Raw genomic sequence first — 24,000 nt, forward strand, 5'->3', positions numbered from 1 at the left:
TGGAGAGCTGATTATTTTTTTAATGCTGCAATTTCTCTATCTTACCCACCTCTCCCTCCCTCCCTATATCAGTTTCTCTTTTCTCTATTACCATAATTTTTATCAGAAAATGGTCACTTCAAAATTGAGATGAAAAAGCTGTTGAAGGTTTTGGGGTTTGGGTAATTGAACTTCCTCTACCATGTGACTTTTTCTTAGGAATTTTTGTTTTTGTATGGAGTATTGATTGTGTCCCACCAAATGCTTTAATTTAAATAAATGAACTAGTGGTCCTCTACCTGTGGTTTGTGGATCCCTAAGGAGCCATGATTTTATAACAGGAAGTCCATGAAAGCTTGAAGAAATACTATGATTTAAACTTGAGTTAAATCTTGGTGGTCCATGGCCATAAAATGTATTTAAAGGGGGTGAAGAAAAACTTGAGAACCACTGGACTAGGGAAACACCATTGAGCCCTACTATAAATTTAAGTTGCTTTCTCCAAACATAAAATACCTTTGGATGGGAAGAGTTTTCCATCAAAATATTGCTTTAAAAATATACGTAAGCTGCCTGCCTTTGACAAGCAGAAAATGATAAAATATGATATAGGTCAGTGTTGATGTAACAGGTACAAATAGGGTATCCAAATAACTATTAGTCAAACAATAGCTATGCATTTAAAGAACAGTTATGAACTCAAGAGCACTTTACTGTTTTGACATTTCAAATTAATAACTGTTAATACATGCCAGAAAAAGGGCAGGAAGAATGTTAACTAGGACCGCAGCTATTTTTCCCCCAGTCTGAATGATTTCTTCTCATTAAAAACACATTTGCACTAAGTGCCTGTGTTGATAGGTTCAAATCAGAATAAGTTCCCGCTGTATGCTTGATATGCTATGTGATAAAAAAAACCCACCCTGAACAGAACATATGCAAATGTACTATCAACATCTACAAGTTAAATGGCTCCTCATTCTCTCTTAGAATGAGAAGAAGAAAATCTTCCTTTTTAAAAAATGTTGAAATGGACAGCTCTGTGTGCCAGAAACCTTGACATCAGATCTTATCCATTTCACTGGTAAAATATCATGAAAATACTAGGGCGTAAATGCAATTATTTCTACCTCTGGCAGGGAAACATGTCACAATATAGCCTCAGGGTAAAATGGACACTATTGTTTCTATGGCCATAAATAGACTTCTCCTATTGGGTACACTCCAAATGTATAGACTAATTTCTATAATTCTCCAGAAGTAGCCTGTGCCACCAAGTCTCATATGAGTATGATATTAACAGAAAGATATGGTGCAGGGGTGGGTTCTAACTTACCAGTTTGCTTCTTCCTGTGCCATGCTCACGCAGAGTGCCAAAAACTCTGCTTCTGCGCATGCGCAAAAGCAAAAAACAAGATGATGGTGCCTATGATGCTGAGGGAGTCAGTTTGTGGGTGTGGCCAGCCAGCCATTGCTCCCGGTTTGGCGAGCAGGGGAAAATTCCCACAACCAGTTCTAAAGAATTGGTCCAAACCAGGACGAACCGACCTCTGGTAATAGGGATAATACTATTATACTATATTGGCAATACCCACCAATAGGGAGGGTAATAGATAGAGATACTACTAAACTTTAGAAGTAGGCTAATTATATCATATTGGTTTCATCTGTCAAGAAAGCATAAGTGTTTAGATGTGATCCATAAGACTATGATCATACATTAAGATTGTGCTCCAATCATCTAAAGACGTCCCAATGACTGCTGACTCCATTTTTGGGATATTAACATGTTTTTTTCTAACATGCTGAACCAAAATTCTTTCCTTGTACATATGCAGCAATTAAAATTGCCCTCAAGCTTTCCTCAAGTTTACCAATGATTGTAAAATAATCTAGTCTCTGTAGTTAAAAAAAAGGTTTTGCAAGGAAGACTGAGGCAAAATCCTTAACTGGATTCTTGCATGTATGGTTCTTGAATCAAGAATGCAGACACATGATCTAACACATGTATAGCATACATAAGATCAAAGTATGTATACCAATGCATTGCCTAGTTCAGTTTTGAATTAACCTATATATAATTCTTACTATGACTTACTACTTTGCACCTTCCATATAATCTGCCGCATGAATCCCAGCGACCGGTTAGGTCCCACAGAGTTGGCCTTCTCCGGGTCCCGTCGACTAAACAATGTCGTTTGGCGGGACCCAGGGGAACAGCCTTCTCTGTGGCGGCCCCAACCCTCTAGAATCAGCTCCCCTCGGAGATTAGAACTGCCCCCACCCTCCTTGCCTTTTGTAAACTCCTTAAAACCCATCTCTGCCATCAGGCATGGGGGAATTGAGACATCTCCCCCGGGCCTATACAGTTTATGCATGGTATGTTTGTATGTATGTTTGCTTTTAATAAGGGGTTTTTAGTGTTTTTTAATTTATTAAATTTGTTGTACATTGTTTTATTGTTGCTGTGAGCCGCCCCGAGTTTGCGGAGAGGGGCGGCATACAAATCTAAATAATAATAATAATAATAATAATAATAATAATAATAATAATAATAATAATTTTATGCTTACTGAATTTTGTGACAGTCATTTCCACTTTAAATGCAGCAAGATAAGGATGGATAATATTGAGGATATATCAGCATCTTAGCTAAAAATTAGCCAGCTGGCTACTTTTACAGACAAATATAGATTGCTCCTAAATATAGTAGATATCAGTGAACCATGGTATTCCCTACAGGGGGCTTAACTTTAAAAATCATTACATTTAGTTTTTATTTTCCGCTGGTATTGTAAAATTCCAGATGCTACAGCAATTACTGCAACCTTAAGTATGAATCATACAGTTTCATTAGAAGAAGAAGAAACAGCGATCAGGAAAGCAACAAGCTTACTAGATGAATTAAACAGCAAATTTGCTTTCAAATGATAGCATGTGTCTGGGTCAATGCACTGCAGCAGGGAAGTGAAACATAATTGTCAAAGATTCATAATTACATTTTTCCATGCATAGTTCTACACCCGGATGTTTAAAAGATGCTTTGTCTGCTTGTGCCTTAGTTACCTGTTATTCCAATAGTTCCAACCTATGATCTAGAGCAGGTATTGAAGTGTCCGAATGGGTACTGTGGTTGGTCTCTGGTACAAAATGAAAATAATTTTTGACATGGCCAAAATGTTATAGGGTTTTGACATTTTGACCCTTCCAAGTTTCACAAGATCATAGGTGGGAAAATCCACATTTTATTATTATTATTACAGTTTTTTGGAAGCACTAAAGTGAGATCACTTATACTTTGGTGCCCAGAGGCTGAATGGACCTGACTTCTGGCTTAGATAGTAATTCTCAAAAGTTAACACTTCATATAAAGAAAAGCAATGGTGCTTATGAAATCATGGACATATCTCCTGCATATAGCCAACTGCAATCAACTGTTCAAAGTTGCAGTGGTCCTGAGGAAAATTACTTACGACCGGTCCTCATACTTATGACTAACACAGCATGATCAAAATTTGAGCGCTTGGGAATTGGCATGTATTTATAATGGTTGCAGTGCCTTTGGTTATTTGTGACCTTCTCAGTTGGCTTCCAACATGCACAGTCAATGGGGAAAATTGGATTTGTTTAGTGACCATGCTATTAACTTAACAATTGCAGAGATCCACTAAAACGCAGGGATTTGCTTAACAATCATACAAAAAAGGTTAAAAAATAGGGGACAACTCACTTAACAACTGCCTTGCTTAGGAAATTCTGGTCCTGTATTGCAGTCATAAGTTGATTTCTACTTGTTCAGAAGCAGCAATCTCACTGATTATGTTTTTGATCTTTACAGTATTACTTTAGGAATGCAATCCTATATTGAAAATCATCCAATTGAGAAATTGGAGAATATTGGTAAAAATACAAATCTGACAAATATTTTTACTGCCTTAGAACTGTCGACACAACCCAGAGATGCATAAAATGAACACAAAATGATTATCAAAGTGTTGGTTATGACCTATAAAGCCCTTCATGGCACCGGACCAGAATATCTTCAGGACCGCCTCCTGCCGCATGAATCCCAGCGACCGGTTAGGTCCCACAGAGTGGGCCTTCTTCGGGTCCCGTTGACTAAACAATGCCGTCTGGCGGGACCCAGGGGAAGAGCCTTCTCTGTGGGGGCCCTGACCCTCTGGAACCAGCTCCCCCCTGAGATAAGGATTGCCCCCACCCTCCCTGCCTTTCGTAAACTCCTTAAGACCCACCTCTGCCGTCAGCCATGGGGGAACTAAAGCATTTCCCCCTTGCCCATGTTGTTTTGCCATTTGATTGATTGACTGTGTGCCTGTTTTTATATATTTTGGGACTGTTTTATGAATTTATTAATTTTAAATTGTAACTAGATTGGTGGGTATTGGATTTGTTACTATGTACTGTTTTTTATTATTGTTGTGAGCCGCCCCGAGTTTGCGGAGAGGGGCGGCATATAAATCTAAATCTAAATCTAATCTAGAAAGGCAGAGACAAAGGGGACCACAACTATAAACAGTATAAGATTTGTTTGCTGAGTCCTAACATCTTTATGATACTTCCATCTTTATTTTTTCTAATGTATTTTTCCATGTGCTCATTGATGGAGCAAGCTCTGGAATTAGTAGCCATTCTGTTGGCACAGAGGCAGCATAGATTAAGCACAAATGTTTGGGCACAGAAAAAATGAAAGGCTGCTTGATCCCACAAGCAGTTCCTTTCGAATGAAAGCTCTCCCAAATCTCAATGAAATGCTCTCTTCAAAAATTAAAATCATCTCTTGCGTACCAAATGGTATTCTCTTCATTAAAGACAAGACTCCACCAAGATGTTTTCATCAAGAAGCCCCAGACATTTGAGCAACTTGAATTATATTTCACTATTTCCTGTCACAAGTCGTCAATCTCTGGCAACTTTGTATGGTTCATAGCCATGCTATAAACAGTGCTGGTTCTCTCTGGATCACGCAAACCGGTAGTGGCTCTGCCCAACTACCCTGATGTAACGCATGGCCTTCTGTGCATGCATGCACGCTCATATTTGTGAGCCAGTAAGGAAGGTAAATGAATCCCACCTCTGGTACATAGCAACACTGAGATTGTTTCCATTAAGCTAAGTAACTCCATCACTAAAAAGACATTTACATTTTTTTCCCTTTTCCATTTATTTCATTAGAAATGATATCTACTGCATCTCCTTAGATAATGTAGCATTTCTCCTCTGTTTCTGCCCAATACAGCGGCCTGGTGACTCAGTGGCTTAAAGGATGCAGCCAGAGAAGATCTGTGCTCTAGTGGTTTGAGTCCTAGCATGAGGTGATAGGGTGAGTTTCCATCACTCACCTAAGCTCCTGCCAAGCCAGCAGTTTGAAATCATGTACATTATGAGTAGATAAATAGATGCTGGCCACATGACCATGCAAAACATCTTTGGACAGCACTGGATCAATGGTCTAGACCAGTGTTTCTGGCTGGCTGGGGAATTCTGGGAATTGAAGTCCAGATATCTTCAGGTTGCCAAGGTTGGGAAACACTGGTCTAGAACCACAGATGAGCACTGCCCCCTAGAGTTATGACTAATGGAGTCAGTCAAATCTGCAGAGACTTCTTTCCCTCTGCTCTAATACATTTGTTATAATTTATAATTTATTAATTTAATTTACAGGCCACTCAACTCCTGCTGGACTCTGGGCGGTTCACAACATCTAAAAAACAATATAAAAGACAGTTTAAAACCCAATAAGAAACCATTGATATCTTTTTGTGGCTGGATTTAGATGGTACCACATTGATCGAAGGCCCCAGGCCAGCCACCAGAGCCAGGTCTTCACAGTGTTTCAGAAGGCTAGTAGGGTGGGCAGTATGGATATCAGGAGGTAGCTGGTTCCAGAGAGCCAGCTTTTCCAGATTTTCAACATCCAGCTCTCTAGAAATTATTGGTTTTAATTTATGCTAAAAAATGGCCCTGGATGAGTCGACCCTAATGCCTGCTTTGTATACAGAATCTATTTCTTTTACTTATAATTTGATAAAGAAATACTTCTAAGCCACTTAGCAATAGGAGTTAGCAAAGCTAAACCTCAATCATCAACCCACACATCTCGTGTCTGATGCTGTAAATCATAGGAAGGCAACCAGATAGCTTTAAAGAATGTCACTCCATCCATTCCTAGGCATAACTTCTAATGTCTACTGCAGGCAATCATTTGGGAATTCTGACAAAGATGATCTGTTTCTTCCCTGTGTCCTTTGTGTGAAAGGGAGAAAGTTAAGAGGAAAATAATATAATACAGAAAGATGGAAGAGGAATAAAAGGAAGGAAGGAAGGAAGGAAGGAAGGAAGGAAGGAAGGAAGGAAGGAAGGAAGGAAGGAAGGAAAACTTTGGCCATTATTGTCATGTATGAAGGTCAAGTGTCTCCCAAAAGATGGCTGTTGTGAGAACATGGCCATTAAGAAAGAAAAAAACCCAATACTCTAATGTTCATTTAGGTACAGTATTTGTAACTGATGTTCCAATTGGTGTCATTGTAATGAGAAATCAATACATTAAAAATGGTCCTCAACTTACAACCTTTCATTTAGCAACTGTTCAACATTAGAATGGCACTGGAAAAAGTGACTGATAGCTGGTACTTGCATTTACAACAGTCACAGCATCCCCACCATCATGTGATCAAAATTTGGGTGCTTGGCAATCAACATGTATTTACCACGGTTGCAGCATCCTGGGGTCACAATCAATGGGGAAAGCCAGATTCGCTTAACAACTGTGTTATCAACTTAATAACTGCAAGTGATTTGCTCAGCAGACACGGCTAAAAAAGGTCATAAAATTGGAAGTGATTTACTTAACAAGTGAAATTCTGGTTTCAATTGTAGTTGTAAGTTGAGGACTACTTTTACATATTTTTAACCCCAACCCCATCTATCTACCTGAAAAAGGTTGTATACATTTCAAGCCACAATAGTTTAATAATTCAATTTAGAAAGGAAAGGTAAAAGGAGATAAAACAGGAACAAAAAATGCACATACACTCGTTTACGTTCTCTTACCTTCCAACTACTTTTATGTCAGAGATTGCATAAAAGTAGCGTGCCAAGTGCTGCGGATCCACATATAATTCCCCAGTTGCTGGCCTGATCAGTCTTATCCTCAAGTCTGTGACAGTAAAGAAATCTCTTAGGTTCTTGGTTGTATCGAGCTGCCCATAGAGAGAAGCCATATTATGAAGCCGAGGCCCAGCAAAAAATGCAAATCTATCCTTAATCTCAAAGTGGAGGATCTTACTGTTGGCCATGTACCCCGTGGAATATTCTTCTGTGCAAATGATTTCTAGGACTGCCTGCTGAGATAAATCCCTCACTGTTTTGGGTTCCATGTTAAAAGCATTTAGACAATCTGTAGCATAATATTGGTATGGTTGCCACGTCCGACCATAGTCGAGGGACTTCTCAAGGATCATTAGGTCTGGGCGGCCAGATTCAAAGGTGATGACTATGTTGTCTGTAAGTTCGACGGTTTTGTTCCAATATAGGGTAATGTTCACTTGGAGAGGCTTTGGGTAACCTTTCCATGTGGTCGATTGCCAAAAGGTGTAGGGATGCCTTCCTTCAGCATCAAACATCAGTTCGGGTGGATGTGCCAGTTCGTCAATGGTTGCATCACACTCATTGCACATGTAGGGATTCCCCTGGAAAGAAGGGGGGAAAAACAGCTGTAAGAAGTGTGGTCACCAGGATAAAAGGTTTCTGAGAGCAACTAGTTTCCATTATCAATGTTCTGTCTGGGTTCCCCCAGACGTCAACACCAACTAAAAAGAGTATCCAGACACGCTGGTAAAAAGCAAAGTCATTTAATATCTTTGAAAACAAACACAGATAACAAAAACTGTTCTTACAAACTGGAATGCTATGAAGCTTCACAGAAGAGTCACGATGGCCAGACAATACAACAAGCTTCTTGCTGACACACACACCACTGTAGATAATAAAACCCACACCTCCCCCAAGTTTTCAGCCTTCGAGGCCACAAGCCAGAGTCAGAAACGCCAAGGATCGAAGCAAGGTCACAGGACTCCCAAAAGATAACTCTCCACAATACAGGAAGGGCGGGCCTGCCTTTTCAACCTTTCTGAGGAGAGAACCACACCCAAACCCAGCTGTTGCCTATTAGGGATGGAAATACTTAGCTAATTGTCCCCTTCGTTGTGCTGCCCTTCTCTGCCTCATATCTATGATGGCTTGTGCGTTCTCATCTAATGACTCCAGGCTGCTTGCTGGGGAGAGTTCCCCCCCGGGGGTCTCAGACTGTTCCCCCTCCTCCTCGTCCTGACTTTCCTGTTCCCCGTCTGCCTGGTTCTCCTCCTCCTCCTGTTCCTCGTCCTCCCCCTCTGAGCATGGAGCCGGCAGAGTTCCAGCCATTCCCTGAGGAGCTTCAGACTGAATCACAACAATCAATAGCCTTATATATCACTTCACAGTGCTTTACAGCCCTCTCTAAGCAGTTTACAGAATCAGCATATTGCTCCCAACAATCTGGGTCCTCATTTTACTGACCCTGGAAGGACAGCAGGCTGAGTCAATCTTGAGCTGTCAGGATCAAACACCTGGCAGTGAGCAGAGCCTGCAATATTGCATTTTAATTACTGCACCACCACAGCTCTGACTTATTCAACCTATCCAATAAGAATTGGCAAATGTTGCATGCTGAAAAGATCAGTAGTTTGGGTCAGGTTGGAGAAGTTGACAAAACTTGTAATTTCCAGTAACTAGTAGCCTTGATGGCTGAGAATATTGGGAACTGTTCAGTAATATCTCAAAACCCATAGAGTTTCCACCTCAATTTCAGTATTTTAAGGCACTCTTTGATATACAGAGTATCCTTCACTATGAAATTAATTCAAAAAATGGATGGGCAGGAGTGAAGTTTGCAAATGCTTCTTCAAAACCAAATTATATGAATTTACTGGATCCCCTTGCATTTCCCTGAAATCATTTAACTCCTATAGAGTCTTCCTTGAGCTACACAAAAGATATACACTAAATTATTCTGAGTTGTTAGTGATTCACTCTGGGACTTCTCTCATGCCAAGAGTGGGTTCTACCACTGAACCACAAAGATATAATTCTGGATTTTGGACCTCTTCCCACATGTCAGATTTCAATTCTTAATTTTAATAGAAGCTTTGCAAACACATTGCTTTATACAAGGAAAACAAAAGAGAAGAATAAAGAGATCAGAGCTCTTAAACAACAACAATTGGGCAATATCACAAATAAAAATAAACTTCTCAAATTGTAAATTTCAAGAAGCATCCAGTTTTCTGTTATTTAAGTCATCTATGCCAAGTCACCATGTACAGAGACATGTGGAGGAAGTAACATTTGATGTGGCTGAACAATAATGAGGACAGCTTTCTAGGAAGTGCATCCCCACTTTGTTATTTCATAATAATCTTTGTGGTTCTCTACATGACTGCGCTAGAATAAATACTACATTTTCTGTACCTACTATTCTTAAATGTAGATTGTTTCTCAGCATTCCTCAAACATTTACACCATCCAGAGATAGCTAAATTGCCTTTGTGCAATATGCAAACAGAAACATCTGTAAAAATTGAGTTTTGTAAAAATATCTGTTTTCTTGGAGGGGGGGTATATATTTTTTTATTTTTCTCCACCTTACAATAAAAAATATACATAGATAAAAAAAATACAGCATCAAAATACAGTGATACCTCATCTTATGAACTTAATTGGTTCCGGGACGAGGTTAGTAAGGTGAAAAGTTTGTAAGACCAAACAATGTTTCCCATAGGAATCAATGGAAAAGCGATTAATGCATGCAAGCCCAAAACTCACCCCTTTTCCCAGCCGAAGCACCCGTTTTGCGCTGCTGCGATTCCCCTGAGGCTCCCCTCCATGGGAAACACCACCTCCAGACTTCTGTGTTTTTGTGATGCTGCGATTTCACTGAGGCTCCCTTCGCTGGGAAATCCCACCTCCGGACTTCTGTTGCCAGCGAAGTGCCCATTTTTGCACTGCTGGGATTACCCTGCAGCATCGCAAAAACACGAAAGTCCGGAGATGGTGTTTCCCATGGAGGGGCGCCTCAGGGGAATCCCAGCAGCGCAAAAACGGGCACTTCGCTGGCAACAGAAGTCCGGAGGTAGTGCATCCCAGTGGCGGCAGCTTGGGTTTGCAAGGTGAAAATAGTTTGGAAGAAGAGGCAAAAAAATCTTAGACCCCGGGTTTGTATCTCGAAAAGTGTGTATGACGAGGGGTTTGTAAGACGAGGTATCACTGTATGTCTAAAATCTTCTCATCTAATACATACTTAATGAAGCATCTTAACTTTCTAGATATAGATATAGTTTTGTAAAAATATCTATTGTTGCATATGATAACATTCTTCAAGAACTAGGAAAGCAAAGAATGTGGAATTGGTCATAATCTTCAGCTTGTAAACAAGTGGGGGAAGAATTCTAGATATATGGGACAAGATATACTGTACTTAAAAAATTATGGTTAACATCTGCTGAAATCTCAAATGTTTCAAAGATAAATTACATAGCATTCAGTGAATAAAAACAGGACCACAGTGTCCTGCATAGCTTTTGGTCCAACCAATGAATATAGAATTCAAATTATAAATAATAATTTTAAAAATCAGATTGTGAAACAAGGAACACTTAGCTTAGCATTAAAGCACTTATTTCGTATGCAGAGCTTAACAGGTTCAAACTGTGGTTTTGCAAAGTACAGTTGAAAAAAAATCTGTTTTGAAACTCCAGAAAGTTGCTATCAATATTGACTCAGAAAAGGGCAACTTCTAGTTTTCTTATGACAAATAGCAAAATTGGTTATTCTCAGCATAGAAATTGAATTACTTGGGTTCAGATTCTATTTTACTTTGTTCTCGGTTTTCTGACAATAAGAAACTTTCATGAAATCAAAGGCACAGTCCAGCTGTGCTTAAGCACTGATAAATTCTACTGATTCAAGGAGCAAAAACGGAATTTATTTTGGCAGGATTATAATAGTGTTTCTATCAAATCTAGTTATGTCCAGAATCCAATTTTTCCCCATCATCCCTTAGCATTATATAGATGACTATATATTACACTTACCCCAGTCTACTTATTTTACAGCTGCATTTTTACCTTGTCAGACTGAAGTTTTCCAATAAAACAAAATGCCTGATTTATTTATTGGAACAAGAATTGTATAGCCTTGCCACTTGCTTGGACAAAAAACTTTCCACACACTTGTGTGCTTCAGAAATGCTGATGTTCCACTCAGTAGGATTCCAAGAGGAAAAATTAATACACCCTGAGTAAGCGGCCTATAATCAACTCACAATGGATGAACAACAATGCAGTAACTCTGGATGTTGCCTTTAGTGCTGTGTTCCTTTGCGGAAAGGATATTGCTTATCAGCACAGTTCATATATATATGGTTCCTTCTAACTCAAATGGGTTGAACATACAGGCTGTGAGAATTCCTTTCTAAAGCAATGCTAGATATACCTTCTCTTTTTCCTTTGTCCCTTGGCCTTTAATGTATTATTCCTAACAGTGTGCTCTTTACGGATGTCTTTCTTTATAGACATTGATGTTCTCTATAAACCAGTGATGGTGAACCGTTTTTTCCTTGGGTGCCAAAAGAGCGTGCATGTGCGCTATTGCACATGCGTGAGTGCCCACACCCATATTTCAATGCCTGGAGAGGGCAAAAACAGCTTCCTCCACCCGCCAGAGGCCCTCTTAAGGCTGGAAATGACCTGTTTCCCAACTTCTAGTGGGCACAGTAGGCTCGTGTTTCACCCTCCCCAGGCTCCAAAGGCTTCCCTGGAGCCAGGGGAGGGTAAAAACACCCTCTCCCATCTACCCAAAGGCTCTTTGGGACCCAAAAACACCCTCCCAAAATCAGCTGGCCGGCGCACACATGCACATTGGAGCTGAGCTAGGGCAACAGCTCATGTGTCAGCAGATATGGCTCCAAGTGCAACCTGTGGCACCCATGCCATAGGTTTGCCAGCACTGCTATAAACCATTCCATGGTGGTACATACTGCAAGCATAGAGACTTGGTCCAGACATCTGCTTCCATATTAGCTGCTACAAGCTAGCAAAATACTTGACGTAACCTCTTTCTTTCTCCCTCCTCCTTGCCATCCCATAGCTGTTTTTTCGATTAATCAAAGCCAGGTAATCCACCACTTGATTAGGTAGGTGATGACAACAGTTCAGCCTGGATGGCAGCCTGAGGTGGTAGCTGGAGATATGAGTTTCGTGTTTATATATAATCTCTCCAATAAATGGGTAGCTTTTACTGTAGCTCTTCCTTTGTGGCAAGGTGAAAGTGAATTATTCTCCTCTTGACCTTTTCCCACATTAACTTGAGTTGCTGCCACTTTTGCCTTCACTGCAAAAGGCCATCTCATTTGGAGCCTGGGAGTATTGCTTGAGTATGCTGTTCCATGAGCATTACAGCTGGCTCAAAATCCTGTCTCTTAAATCATCCGTGTATCAATCAGATCAGCTGCTTCTGGCAGCTCAAATCCAATGGATTGCAAACTGTGACACATGGCTGCAGTTTAATGCCGACCTTGTTAGTGACAAGCACAGCACAGACTCTGTGACAATTTGAAGAGCCCCACAGTCTTACAGATAGATCTGGGTGGAAATGAATTTATTCCGTCTTAAAATACAAGTCAATTGTGGGCCAGTATGGAGGAAATGCAAGACACAGAAAAGTGGAAACTTTTCCCCTAACTAGTATGGCTTGACAATGATAACATTCCATCCAGGATTTTGCTCTTGAGCCGTATATTCTCATTTCACCGCACAACAATAATCCTGTGAAATTCGCTTGACCGAGAGCCTAAAATCATCTATGAGATTCTGTGACTGAAGATGGATTTACATAATCTTTTCCCAGTGATGATGAACTCCCCCCCCCCAGATGCCAAAAGGGTGCGCGCATGCAATAGCTTGCATCCGTATGTACGTACCCATAATGCGATGCTCTCCCATTCATGCACGCACAATCCCCCCTCCTTCTTGCCCATTGAAGCATCTGAAGCCTGTGGATGGCGATAAACAGATCCAACAGGCCTACTAAAAGTTTAGAAATAAACTTTTGGTTGGGCCATTGGGCTATTTTTTACTCTGTTGCCCACTGAAGCCTCCCAAAGCCAGGGGAGGGCAAAAAATGGCCCAATTGCCCAACTAGAAGTTCATATCCGAACTTCCTGAAGCCTAGGGAAGGTGAAAAACAGCCTAATGGCCCAACCAGAAGTTTGTTTCTGAACTTCTGGTAGGCTCATTGGGTCCATTTTTCCCAATTCACAGACTCCAGAGGCTTTCATGAAGTCTGGGGAAGAATAAAATGACTCCCCCTACCCTTCGGAAGGCCAAAAATCAGTAGAGGTACCACTGTATATACAGCAGATATACAGCACCTGAAGTATGAGACTTAAGGCATGAACTTTAAGACCAACTATTGTCTGTGTAGTCAAGCTCATAACCTTCTGATGGTTACAATGCCCTTTGGTCCCTTTAGTGGTCATGTTTTTAGAGATTAACAATTACTAAATTTCACAACACATGGATAAGACCCAACCATACTTTCAAATGAGAGTCCGTGAGCATGCTAAATTCAAGGCTGCTAGGGAATTTATTGACTACAATTTATTGACTCAATTTATGGACTATAAATAAAAGAGCCCTTTTCCAATAGTGAACACAGTATGATTGACTTTTGTCTCAGTATACGTCCTTACAAAAATCACCATAATAAAAGGACAACTAATTACAACTTTTTAAAAGCCAACTATGATATCATATATGCCGACCTCTCATCTCTTGATTGGCAAATATTATTCTCTGGCTGTAATATTGCCGAAGTCTACTATCATATCTTTTTGCTCGAAATGCAAAGAGTTATTAAACCATTAATAATCACCAAAACCAAGAAAAATAAATTACCCATAAAAATAAGGAAGCTCCAATCCAAAAAAAGAATCTCTTTGGCAGAAAAACAAAACTGACTGCATTACAAACTTTAAAAGCCACTACAAAGATCTATGCCACCAAATAAAACTGAATGCACTAATTACCACATCAATCAAGAAGAAAACCTTCTGCACACGAAATCCACATGTGCTTTCTAGAAGTTTGTAAACAACCAACTAAAAGACATCCCACTCCTAAAAGGACCAAACGGTAAAGAAAATAATGATGAAACTGTTAAAGCCAACCTCTAACACATTCTTCAGCTCAGTCTTTGTAACAGCAATGGCTCATGCCCAAACTTTCCTAGTCATACCACAAATAACTACACAGTTTTACAGCAGATAATGTTGGAAATGCTTTACGCAATCTAAAACCATCCCTATCTATTGGACATGATGTGCATACTTCTTTAAAAAGCTCTCCTCATTCATAGCTGAACCTCTAAGCATAATTTTTGAATAATCTTTCAGGACTAGCTTTTTACCCAATTTATGGTCACTAGCTTCAGTCATCCTCATCCCTCTCTTCTAAAAAGGAAATCCAAGTAATGTTGAAAATTACAGTCTGGTGAAGAATAAAATGACTCCCCCCACCCTTCGGAAGGCCAAAAATCATGTGGCCAGTGCACACATGCGCACTGGAGCTGACGTAGGGCAAATCATCACATGTCCTCAGATATGACTCTATGTGCCACAGGTGGCACACATGCCATACATTCACAATCACTGCCTTAGAACCATGATGGAAAACCTATGGCACACCTGCCACAGGTGGCATGCAGAGCCATATCAGAGGGCACAAAAGATGTTGCTCTATGTCAGCTCCAGCGTGCATGTGCACACTGGCCATCTGATTTTGGGAAAACCTTGGGAAAGGCCACTTCATCCTTCGGATGCTTCAAGAAAGCTTTCCTGAACCATCTGGAGTGCCAAAAACAGCACAATGGCAAACCAGAAGTGTATTTTCTGAAATTCCAATTTGCCTGTTGTGCTGGTTTTTGCACTTCTGGGCCTCTGGAAGCTTCCCTGAACCCTCCAGAGTGGGGAAAAAAACAGTACAAGAACAAACTGGAAGTGCTTTCTCCAAACTTCTACTTTTCCCCTTGTGCTGGTTTTTTGCACTCTGCAGCCTCAGGAAGCTTCCCTGAACCCTCCGGAGAACAAAAAACAGCACAATGGGCAAATCGAAAGTCCGTCTTTCAGAACTTCTAGTTTGCCCATTTTTTTCATGTCCCAGGATTTAGTGAGGCCCGTGCGCATGCAGGGGAGTGCATATGTGTCCGGGGGGAGAGAAGTGGGTAGGCACTTGCATACATACCAGCACACCCACACACACCCTTTTGGCACATGAACCAAAAAACGTTTGCCATCACTGCCCTAGAACATCCTGAAATCAAGAAGGGGGGGGGGGAAGGAAATCTCCAAGTTGGAAAACCTTTTTCTTTACAGGGAATTCAAGTACTGCAATCCTGAATTCCTTGCATGGAATCATGGTTTCAATGCCTTGCCCTGTGCTGCTAAAAGAATCTCTAAAGGCCATTGACAATGTCTCTGTGAATAACAGATGTTGCACATAAGAATTAAAGGCAATATATTTGCTTAACTGCTGTACTTGAGATGCACGATTTTATTGCCTTATGTTGTAACTGGGCCAGTAGACACATTTGTAATTTGGAGAGGGTCTTATGGAAAGTCACGGCATGATTAATTCATTTAATTTTTATTTTATTATCTCTATTTATACGGCCACCTCTCTCATCTTAAGAATTCTGAACATCTAACAACATTTACAATACAAATACAGACAACATAAACAATTGCAGTACACTAATTTGCTATAAGTGAACAACTTAATGGGTTATAAGTAACCGCTTGAACCCCATATCTGGGAATAGGTTTTCAAGCTTTAAGAAAAGTTAGCAGAGCTGGACTGTTTGAAACATAGGGGAAATGTTATTCTGAAGAGGAGGCACTGTATCCTAAAGAACACACTTTCTGGGTCCAAAAAGAGGCCACTTTTTTAAACTAACAAGACCTTCGGCCTGTTTCTGCATGGGGCAGATAGAGATATTTGGTCCTACAAATAACCTGGCTCCATACCATGCAGCCAACTCTCATCCCACATGAGACTACGATGCTGGGGATTCAGGAATTAAGGTATGGTTTCTACATTTAGATAAGGGCTGTTCTGACCTAGGCTTTCCCATCCTCATCCTGATAAATCTCTTCTACTTCATTTACAGTGCATTCCTCTCCAGCAAAGTCTTTCCTCTCCCACAGTCTTTCAAGATAGTTCACAATTACCAATCTTTATCAGGCTTGGAGAGTAGCCAGGCCATTATCTTTCAGACACCGCAATACTTGGCAAGAAGGCAGAAAGGAACTAATTGTCTTCTGCAAACTCTACTCCCCCTTCAGTCCTCTATTATTCTCTCTGGGGGAGGGGGGGACATTTGTCATCCACCTGTGGCCTTACTCCCAAATTGACCCTTGTTCTTTAGCTGTTCCTTGCATCTGGCAACTCTGTGCATGTGCATACTGGGAACAGGCTCCAGCTGTTTGTGTGTCTCACTGTCGGATTCCAAAGGCAACTGATAGCTGTCAGACAGCCCTGTCCCAATCTCTGCCTCTGACACAGAGCCTTTCCCAGACTCCAGGATTGGCCCATGTTCCTCCCTAACCTCCTCACTGCTGCTAGCTCTGCTGGCAGGCCACAACAAGGGGTGTCAAACTCGCATCATCACGTTGTCACCTGATGTATCACAACTTTCCCCCTTTGCTAAACTGGAGGTGGGCATGGCCAGCATGTGATGCATGCAGCCCATGGGCTGCAAGTTTGACACCCCTGATTTAGATAATAGAACCTTTTTGTATGTGAATCAAAAAGATGGATGTGTATATGGGCTTGCATTGTGTTGCTGTGACTCTTGTTTCATTGTTCTGACAAATGGTTGGTTTCAGAAAATGTCTCTGTTCCTTTTACTTGAACAGTTTAAATAATTTCAGCTATCAAGAAACATTTGTCTCTTGTCCTAATGTGGAAAAACTACAAAACATGGTGTTATGAAGAATAATTAAAAGAACTTACTATATTTAGCCTTAGTGTAAGTATACACTTACAGAGAAGTGTAAGGAGAAACATGGTACAGTCTTCCAATAGGTCGTAGATTTGGAAAAATTTGAACACCCAGCTTTTTGGATGACATGAGGATTCCTGCAGTGGGCTTGGAGTTGGACTAGATCACCCTCAAAATCCCATCCAACACCAGAACTCTATGAATTGTGAATCTACTCTTTATTTATTTGTCAAGACAATTCACAAGTCCATTTTTCTGAATTTCTGGTTTGCCTATTTGGCCATTTTTCCATATCCCAGGCTTGTCTTCACATCCCACACTAAAATGTAAGACATGCATTTTATTACTATTTTTTCTCTGCAATTTGCATTTGTTTTCCTTTTGTTATCTTTCTTCACATTACTTTTCCTTAACCGCATTTTTCTTTACATTATTTATTTATTATTTATTTATTTATTGGATTTGTATGCCGCCCCTCTCCGTAGACTCGGGGCGGCTAACAACAGTAATAAAAAAACAGCATGTAAATCCAATACTAAAACAACTAAAAAACCCTTATTGTAAAACCAAACATCCATACAAACAAACAAACATACCATGCATGAATTGTAAAGGCCTAGGGGGAAAGAATATCTCAGTTCCCCCATGCCTGCCGGCAGAGGTGGGTTTTAAGGAGCTTACGAAAGGCGAGGAGGGTGGGGACAATTCTAATCCCTGGGGGGAGTTGGTTCCAGAGGGCCGGGGCCGCCACAGAGAAGGCTTTTCCCCTGGGCCCCGCCAAACGACATTGTTTTGTTGACGGGACCCGGAGAAGGCCCACTCTGTGGGACCTAACCGGTCGCTGGGATTCGTGCAGCACTTATTTGTAAGTGTTATTTTGATTTAGAAAATAATAAGTATAAAATGAAAGTATAAATAAAAAACCCCACCAACACTGATGGATTCTTTTTCAGGAAACATTCCCAAATTCAGGGTAGTTGTAACAACATCTCTGGAAGATGCTGCATTTCCTCAAACTGCTCATCAGATCTGGGGAGTCACAATGTTGTATACTGAGCAGCTAAATGAAGTTTCGTCAACTGCATGGCAAGAAGCTCCTTTAATTACTGCAAATTCATTTTATATCTAAGTGAGAGAAGAAATTGTAAGTACAATTAATCTTCCCCTTTCCTACTAATTACCACCATATGTCTTACCACTTCCTTACTCTGGGCCTTCAAATCTTTTCAATCATCCTCTAGTGGGTGATCCTGCATTGCCAATAATGGCTTCTACCCATCTCACTTAATCAAGACATTGCAAACCTAAATAGATATTAATATGCACTCAAAGACACTACAAAAATATTGGTGAATCCTGTCTTCTCTACTGATGATTGTACCTGATTAAGGACAAACTATCCAATTAAACAAAAATGTTTCTCATTTATTTTCAGATTCTTATTTCATCAATTCAAGTTGATACATAGTGCTCCCATCTCCTTTATTTCCCTTTACAAAACAACTTGGTGAGAGAGGATAGGCTGAGAAAGAATGACTGCCCCCAAATTATCCTATAACAGTGATAGCAAACATTTTCAATATGAGTACCCAAACTGGAATGCACGTGTATGGGTATGCGCTGGAACATCAGAAACCCAAAGACCTGTTGGCTGGCACACACATGCCTGTTTATTTTGGCCTTTTTTGGCAGTTTTCAGGCTGGTTTTGGGCTGTTTTCCAGGCTACTCTTGGGTTATTTTTAGGCTATTTTCTGGTGCTCTGGTGCAAGTGGTTAAAATAGGGAGTGCCCTATCAAATCTTGCATCTGTCAACAGTGGTGTCCCTCAAGGCAGCTTTCTAGGACCAACACTATTCATACTTTACATAAATGACCTTTGTGATCATATTACAAGCAATTGGGTTGTCTTTGCTGATGATATTAAATTATTTAATACCACTGACAATACTGCTACTCTTTAAAAAGACCTTGACCATGTATCAGAATGATCAAACAACTGGCAACTTCAAATCTCAACCAATATATGCTCTGTCTTACTCATCAGCAAAAAGAATCAGAACACAAAATACAAACTTGGAGGACACAACCTTATAGAGGACCCTCACTCTGTCAAGGAGTACTCATATTTAATGAGCTAAGTGCCAAAGCCCACTGTAACAACATTGCCAAAAAGGAACTAAGAGTTATTAATCTAATCCTGCGTATCTTCTTCTCTGGCAATATTAATCTACTAATCAGAGCATACAAAACATTTGCTAGACCAATTCTTGAATACAGTTCCCCTGTCCAGAACCCGCACTGCATATCAGATATCAATAAAATCAAGAGAGTCCAAAAATATTGCACAAGAAGAGTTTTCTACTCCTCTGCTCGCAACAGCATATCTTATTACACCAGACTTGAAATTTTGGGCTTAGATATCCTAGAACTTTGTCACCTTCAATCTGACCTAAATGTAGTTCACAAAATCATTTACCACAATGTCCTACCTGTCAATGATATTTTCAGCTTCAACCGCAACAATACATGAGCAAACAATTGATTTAAACTTAATGTAAACTGCTCCAAATTCAACTGCAGAAAATACAACTTCAACCACAGAGTAATCAATGCCTGGAATGCACTATTTGACTCTGTGGTTTCTTTCCTAAACCCCAAAAACTTTAACCTTAAACTATCTACAGTTGACTTCACCCCATTCCTAAGAGGTCTCTAAGGCAGTGTTTCCCAACCTTTTTTGAGCCGCGGCACATTATTCATATTTTCAAAATCCTGGGGAACATTGAAAGGGTGGGTGGGGGGTGGGGGGTGGGCTAAAGAAAAGTTTGGACAAAAAACCCCTCTCTCTTCCTCCCTTTCGCTCTATTTCTCCCTCTTTCTCTCTTTTCCTTCCTTCCCTTCTTTCTCTCTCTCCATCCCTCTTTCTTTCTTCCTCTCTTTTTTGCTCTTTCTCTCTCCCTCCTTCCCTTCCTCTGTCTTTCTCTCTCTCTTGCTATCTCTTTCTTGCTTTTTTCTCTCTTTCTTGCTCTCTCTCTCTCTTTCACTGTCTCTTGCTATATGTCTCTTTCTTTGCCTCTCTTGCTATCTCTCTGTCTCTCTTGCTATGTCTCTCTTTCTTTCTTTCTCTCTCTCTGCCTCTCTTGCTATGTCTCTCTTTCTCTCTTGCTATGTCTCTCTTTCTTTCTCTTTCTCTCTCTGCCTCTCTTGCTATGTCTCTCTTTCTCTCTTGCTATGTCTCTATTTCTTTCTCTTTCTCTCTCTGCCTCTCTTGCTATGTCTCTCTTTCTCTCTTGCTATGTCTCTCTTTCTTTCTCTCTCTCTGCCTCTCTTGCTATGTCTCTCTTTCTTTCTCTCTCTCTCTGCCTCTCTTGCTATGTCTCTCTTTCTCTGCCTCTCTTGCTGCCTCTCTTTCTCTCTCTGTCTCTTTCTCTGCCTCTCTTGCTGTCTCTCTGCCTCTCTTATATGTCTCTCTTTCTTTCTCTCTCTCTCTCTCAGCTGACTGCAAGCGGGAGCCCTGACGGCAGCTGGACGTGCTGTTGGACGCAGTATATGCCAAGCCCGCAGCGCCAGCAGTACGGCGTCCAGCAGCACGTCCAATCGCCACCGTCAGGGCTCCCACTTGCAGTCAGCTGAGAGAGAGAGAGAGAGAGAGAGAGAGAGCTCCCGCCGCCTGGAGCTCCCTCTCGCCGCCGCCATCTCCCCGCGACTGCCTGCGGCCGCTGCAGCCACCCCCCCCCCCGCTCCCCCCACCAGTGCCCTCCCGCCGGGCCCCAAAGGACACTTGCCGCCGACGCCAGGGCCCAGCGGGAGGGCACTGGCGGGGGGACCGGGGGGTGCGGCTGCAGCTGGGAAAGGGAAAGGCGCAGGGAGGGAAGGTGCAGGGAGGGAAGCTGCCTGCCCGCCTGCCTCGGGGAGCTGCGCTTGCAGCCGCAAACCAAAAGGGCAACCCCCGCGCGCTCCCCAGCCCCGGCCCGCCTCTGCGCCCCCGCCCGGCCCGCGCTCTCTCCTGTCCTCTCCTGCCCGATGTCGTGGTTTCCGGTGCTCTCCTGCTGGGCCCCAAAGAAGGAAGGCGGGAAAAAGGCACGAAGAACGAAGCTCTCCTTCTTCTTCCTGCCTTCCTTCTTTGGGGCTCAGCAGGAGAGCGCCGGAAACCGCGGCATCGGGCAGGAGCCGGGGGACAGCTGCGAGCGGGCGCTCCAGGTCGGCACCGGCAGCGCCCCACCCAGCTGGAGCTTCCGTAGCTCTGCGGCACACCTGGCAGTGTCTCGCGGCACACTACTGTGCCGCGGCACACCGGTTGGGAAACGCTGCTCTAAGGGGTATCATAAGTGCACCATTATGCCTACCATCTTTATCCTGCTGTCCTATTGTCTAATTTACCTGTATCTACCTTGTTAATATTTATGTTTATACTAATACCTACTATCTTGTACATGCTTGACAAACAAACAAACAAATTCATTCATTCATTCATTCATTCCTGGAAGGTACTCACACAAATCAACAGGCACATAGAGATAGACAGTGTTTACATACTATTTTAAAAAAGTAATAAAAAAGCTAACAAGGAAACAAAAAAGACCAGAACACCTCCTTGCCAGCTAATCACCCAGATAAGCAAGGATTAACACCAGAAGTAACAACAGACAATCAATAAACAACTATCAGTAAACAACAGCCTAAAACACATTCCTGAAGGTAGAGTTGATGTGATTTTTTTCAATTAAAAAGGCCATCCAAATTGCATGCTAAAAAAAATATGATTTTGAAATAGACAATCTAGATTGCATGCTGCTATGTCTTCTAAAAAATGCAACTACCTCCACTGCAGCAACAGAATAGCAAGGCAGAAACTAGAAAGAGTATTAACTATCTGATTGGGAAGAAATTGGCTGACCTTTTTGATCTCTGGAGAGATAAGTTGAAGTCCCAGGAATCTCATTGTAGGATATAATAATCTGCCTACCTTGCCCTGAGAAATTTTCAGGAAAAAAATGTATGAAAAGAGGGTCAATAGGAGCAGCAGGCAAAGCATAGATCAAGAACATGGGCAGAGAAAATAGCTAAGGCAGGATGCTGGAAATGGCCTTAAGTTCAGGCTGAAATAAATTCCTTCACTCCCCAATGACCAGGAAAGGTTTCCATATATACCAAGACACACATTCCCTGAATAGTATAATGTGCAGCAAGAGCAAAAGACCCAGCACAAAATTTAGAACAGTAATAACCTTTCCCTTTCTACTTTAAGGAATCCTAGCTCTTGTAACCGCAGAGGTATAAAGCAGAATCCATTTAGAGGACAATCCACAGCAGACTTGCTTTAGAAGCAATCAAAACATAAGAGTCACTATGGGATTAAGATCTTTGGCACCAGATTCAGATGTTCTCTCTGTTACTGATGCTATAAGCAGCAGCAACAACAATTTGGAAGCTTCTATAGTGATTTGAGATTACCCAAGTGGATGGCCTGATGATCCCTGTGTTGACCGTGGCCTTGCTTGGACATTGCAGCCTATATCCAATGTTGTTAAGAAATTCCAACATAGGGTTTTGGCAGGTTGCATGTTTCAGTGGATACAATGACATGGTCTCTTTAGGTTTATCTTGAAACAATTGTGTTTACACATGTGCATGCACAACTCCAAATAAGTTGGCAAAGACAAAGACTGAGAATCCATACTTCCCCATGTTCTAAAGCCAAATAGTAGAATTATATCAATAGAATTATATTAGAAAACACTGTCTAGATATCCAACATCCATAAGGCAAACCACCGACACTCTCTATCTTGCTGCTCACAATGCCCCACCTGCTTTCTGTCCACTCAAATAAATTTTACAATGCATCAGTGTCAACATTATCGCCTATTAAGTGAGCAGAGTGCACAACCATCATGTCACCTGGAATATGCCTCCAGGTTTGTCTTCCTAGTTAACCAATCAGCCTCGTCTATGATTCAGGAGAAAAAAATAAGAAAACAGCTGAGGTCAACCAAATACATGATTCTTGACCCTTAGAGTAGCAAGGTAGCATCAAACCAAGAAAAAAAAAGGATGAAAAAACTAACTTGGATCACCCCCTTCCCTAACATAAGTTGCTCAATGCTGCAATCTCATTATGCCTAACAGTGCAGCCAATTATCTTTATGCATAAAGTATAATTTAAATGTCCAATTTTGGTAATATATGGAAGCTGACTGGCCTAAACAACAGGTTCATCCTTCATCTAAATTCATTCTGCACAGTCATTTCACTAACAGAACATTACAGAAATTAGAATGTAAGCAAATCATTTCAAACAATGACTACAGATAGAGCAGAGGAATAAGTCAAGCCATTCAACTTGGTTTTATCACACTGTTTTATAGGTTAATGGTCTGGTGACTACCGAGAGGAAGAAAAATGAGAGCTTATGGTAATGCTAGGCAGGAGAAAATAGGCAGAAATCCCAGGCCTGCTTAATAAAAGAAATATTTTTGAAAGAGTAAGGACTTAAAACAGATCTGAGTTGGGAAAGGAAAAAAATGGGGGCAAGGAAATTGTTCTGGGAAATAGCATAAACAGCTTTATGCTTGTGAAAACTATTCTGGCACTTGCATGACATGTTTATCAGCATTCTCCATCTTAACAGCTTTTAGGTATCATGAGTTCAGCTCACCAGCATTTCCAAAGATGGTCAACAGCCATTGCTTTATACACTTTGTGCAAATAGAGGTGTTCCTCGACAACCACAACCGCAACTCAGCCCAACATTTCTATTGCTAAGAGAAACAGTTCTTAGGTGAGTTTTGCCCCATTTTACAATCTTTCTTGCCACCACAACCATTAAGCGAATCATGGCAGTAACACTGCAGCTTAATGTGATTGTTGAGTAATCTGGCTCCCCATTGACTTTCCTTGTCAGAAAGTC

At 41.2% G+C, this 24,000-nt stretch overlaps 1 protein-coding gene across 4 annotated transcripts in view; it reads right to left on the reverse strand.

Moving 5' to 3' along the window:
- Positions 1-24,000, reverse strand: part of NTNG1 (netrin G1) — a 355,235-nt gene that overhangs the window by 189,493 nt on the left and 141,742 nt on the right. For all 4 annotated transcript variants that reach the window (XM_070746430.1, XM_070746432.1, XM_070746431.1 and 1 more), the window contains exon 3: positions 7,051-7,688. In XM_070746430.1, coding sequence (XP_070602531.1) covers positions 7,051-7,688 — 638 coding nt within the window. The remainder of the gene's footprint in view (positions 1-7,050; positions 7,689-24,000) is intronic.

This window comes from Erythrolamprus reginae, chromosome 3 (assembly GCF_031021105.1).
Source record: "Erythrolamprus reginae isolate rEryReg1 chromosome 3, rEryReg1.hap1, whole genome shotgun sequence".
Taxonomy (NCBI): Eukaryota; Metazoa; Chordata; class Lepidosauria; order Squamata; family Dipsadidae; genus Erythrolamprus; species Erythrolamprus reginae.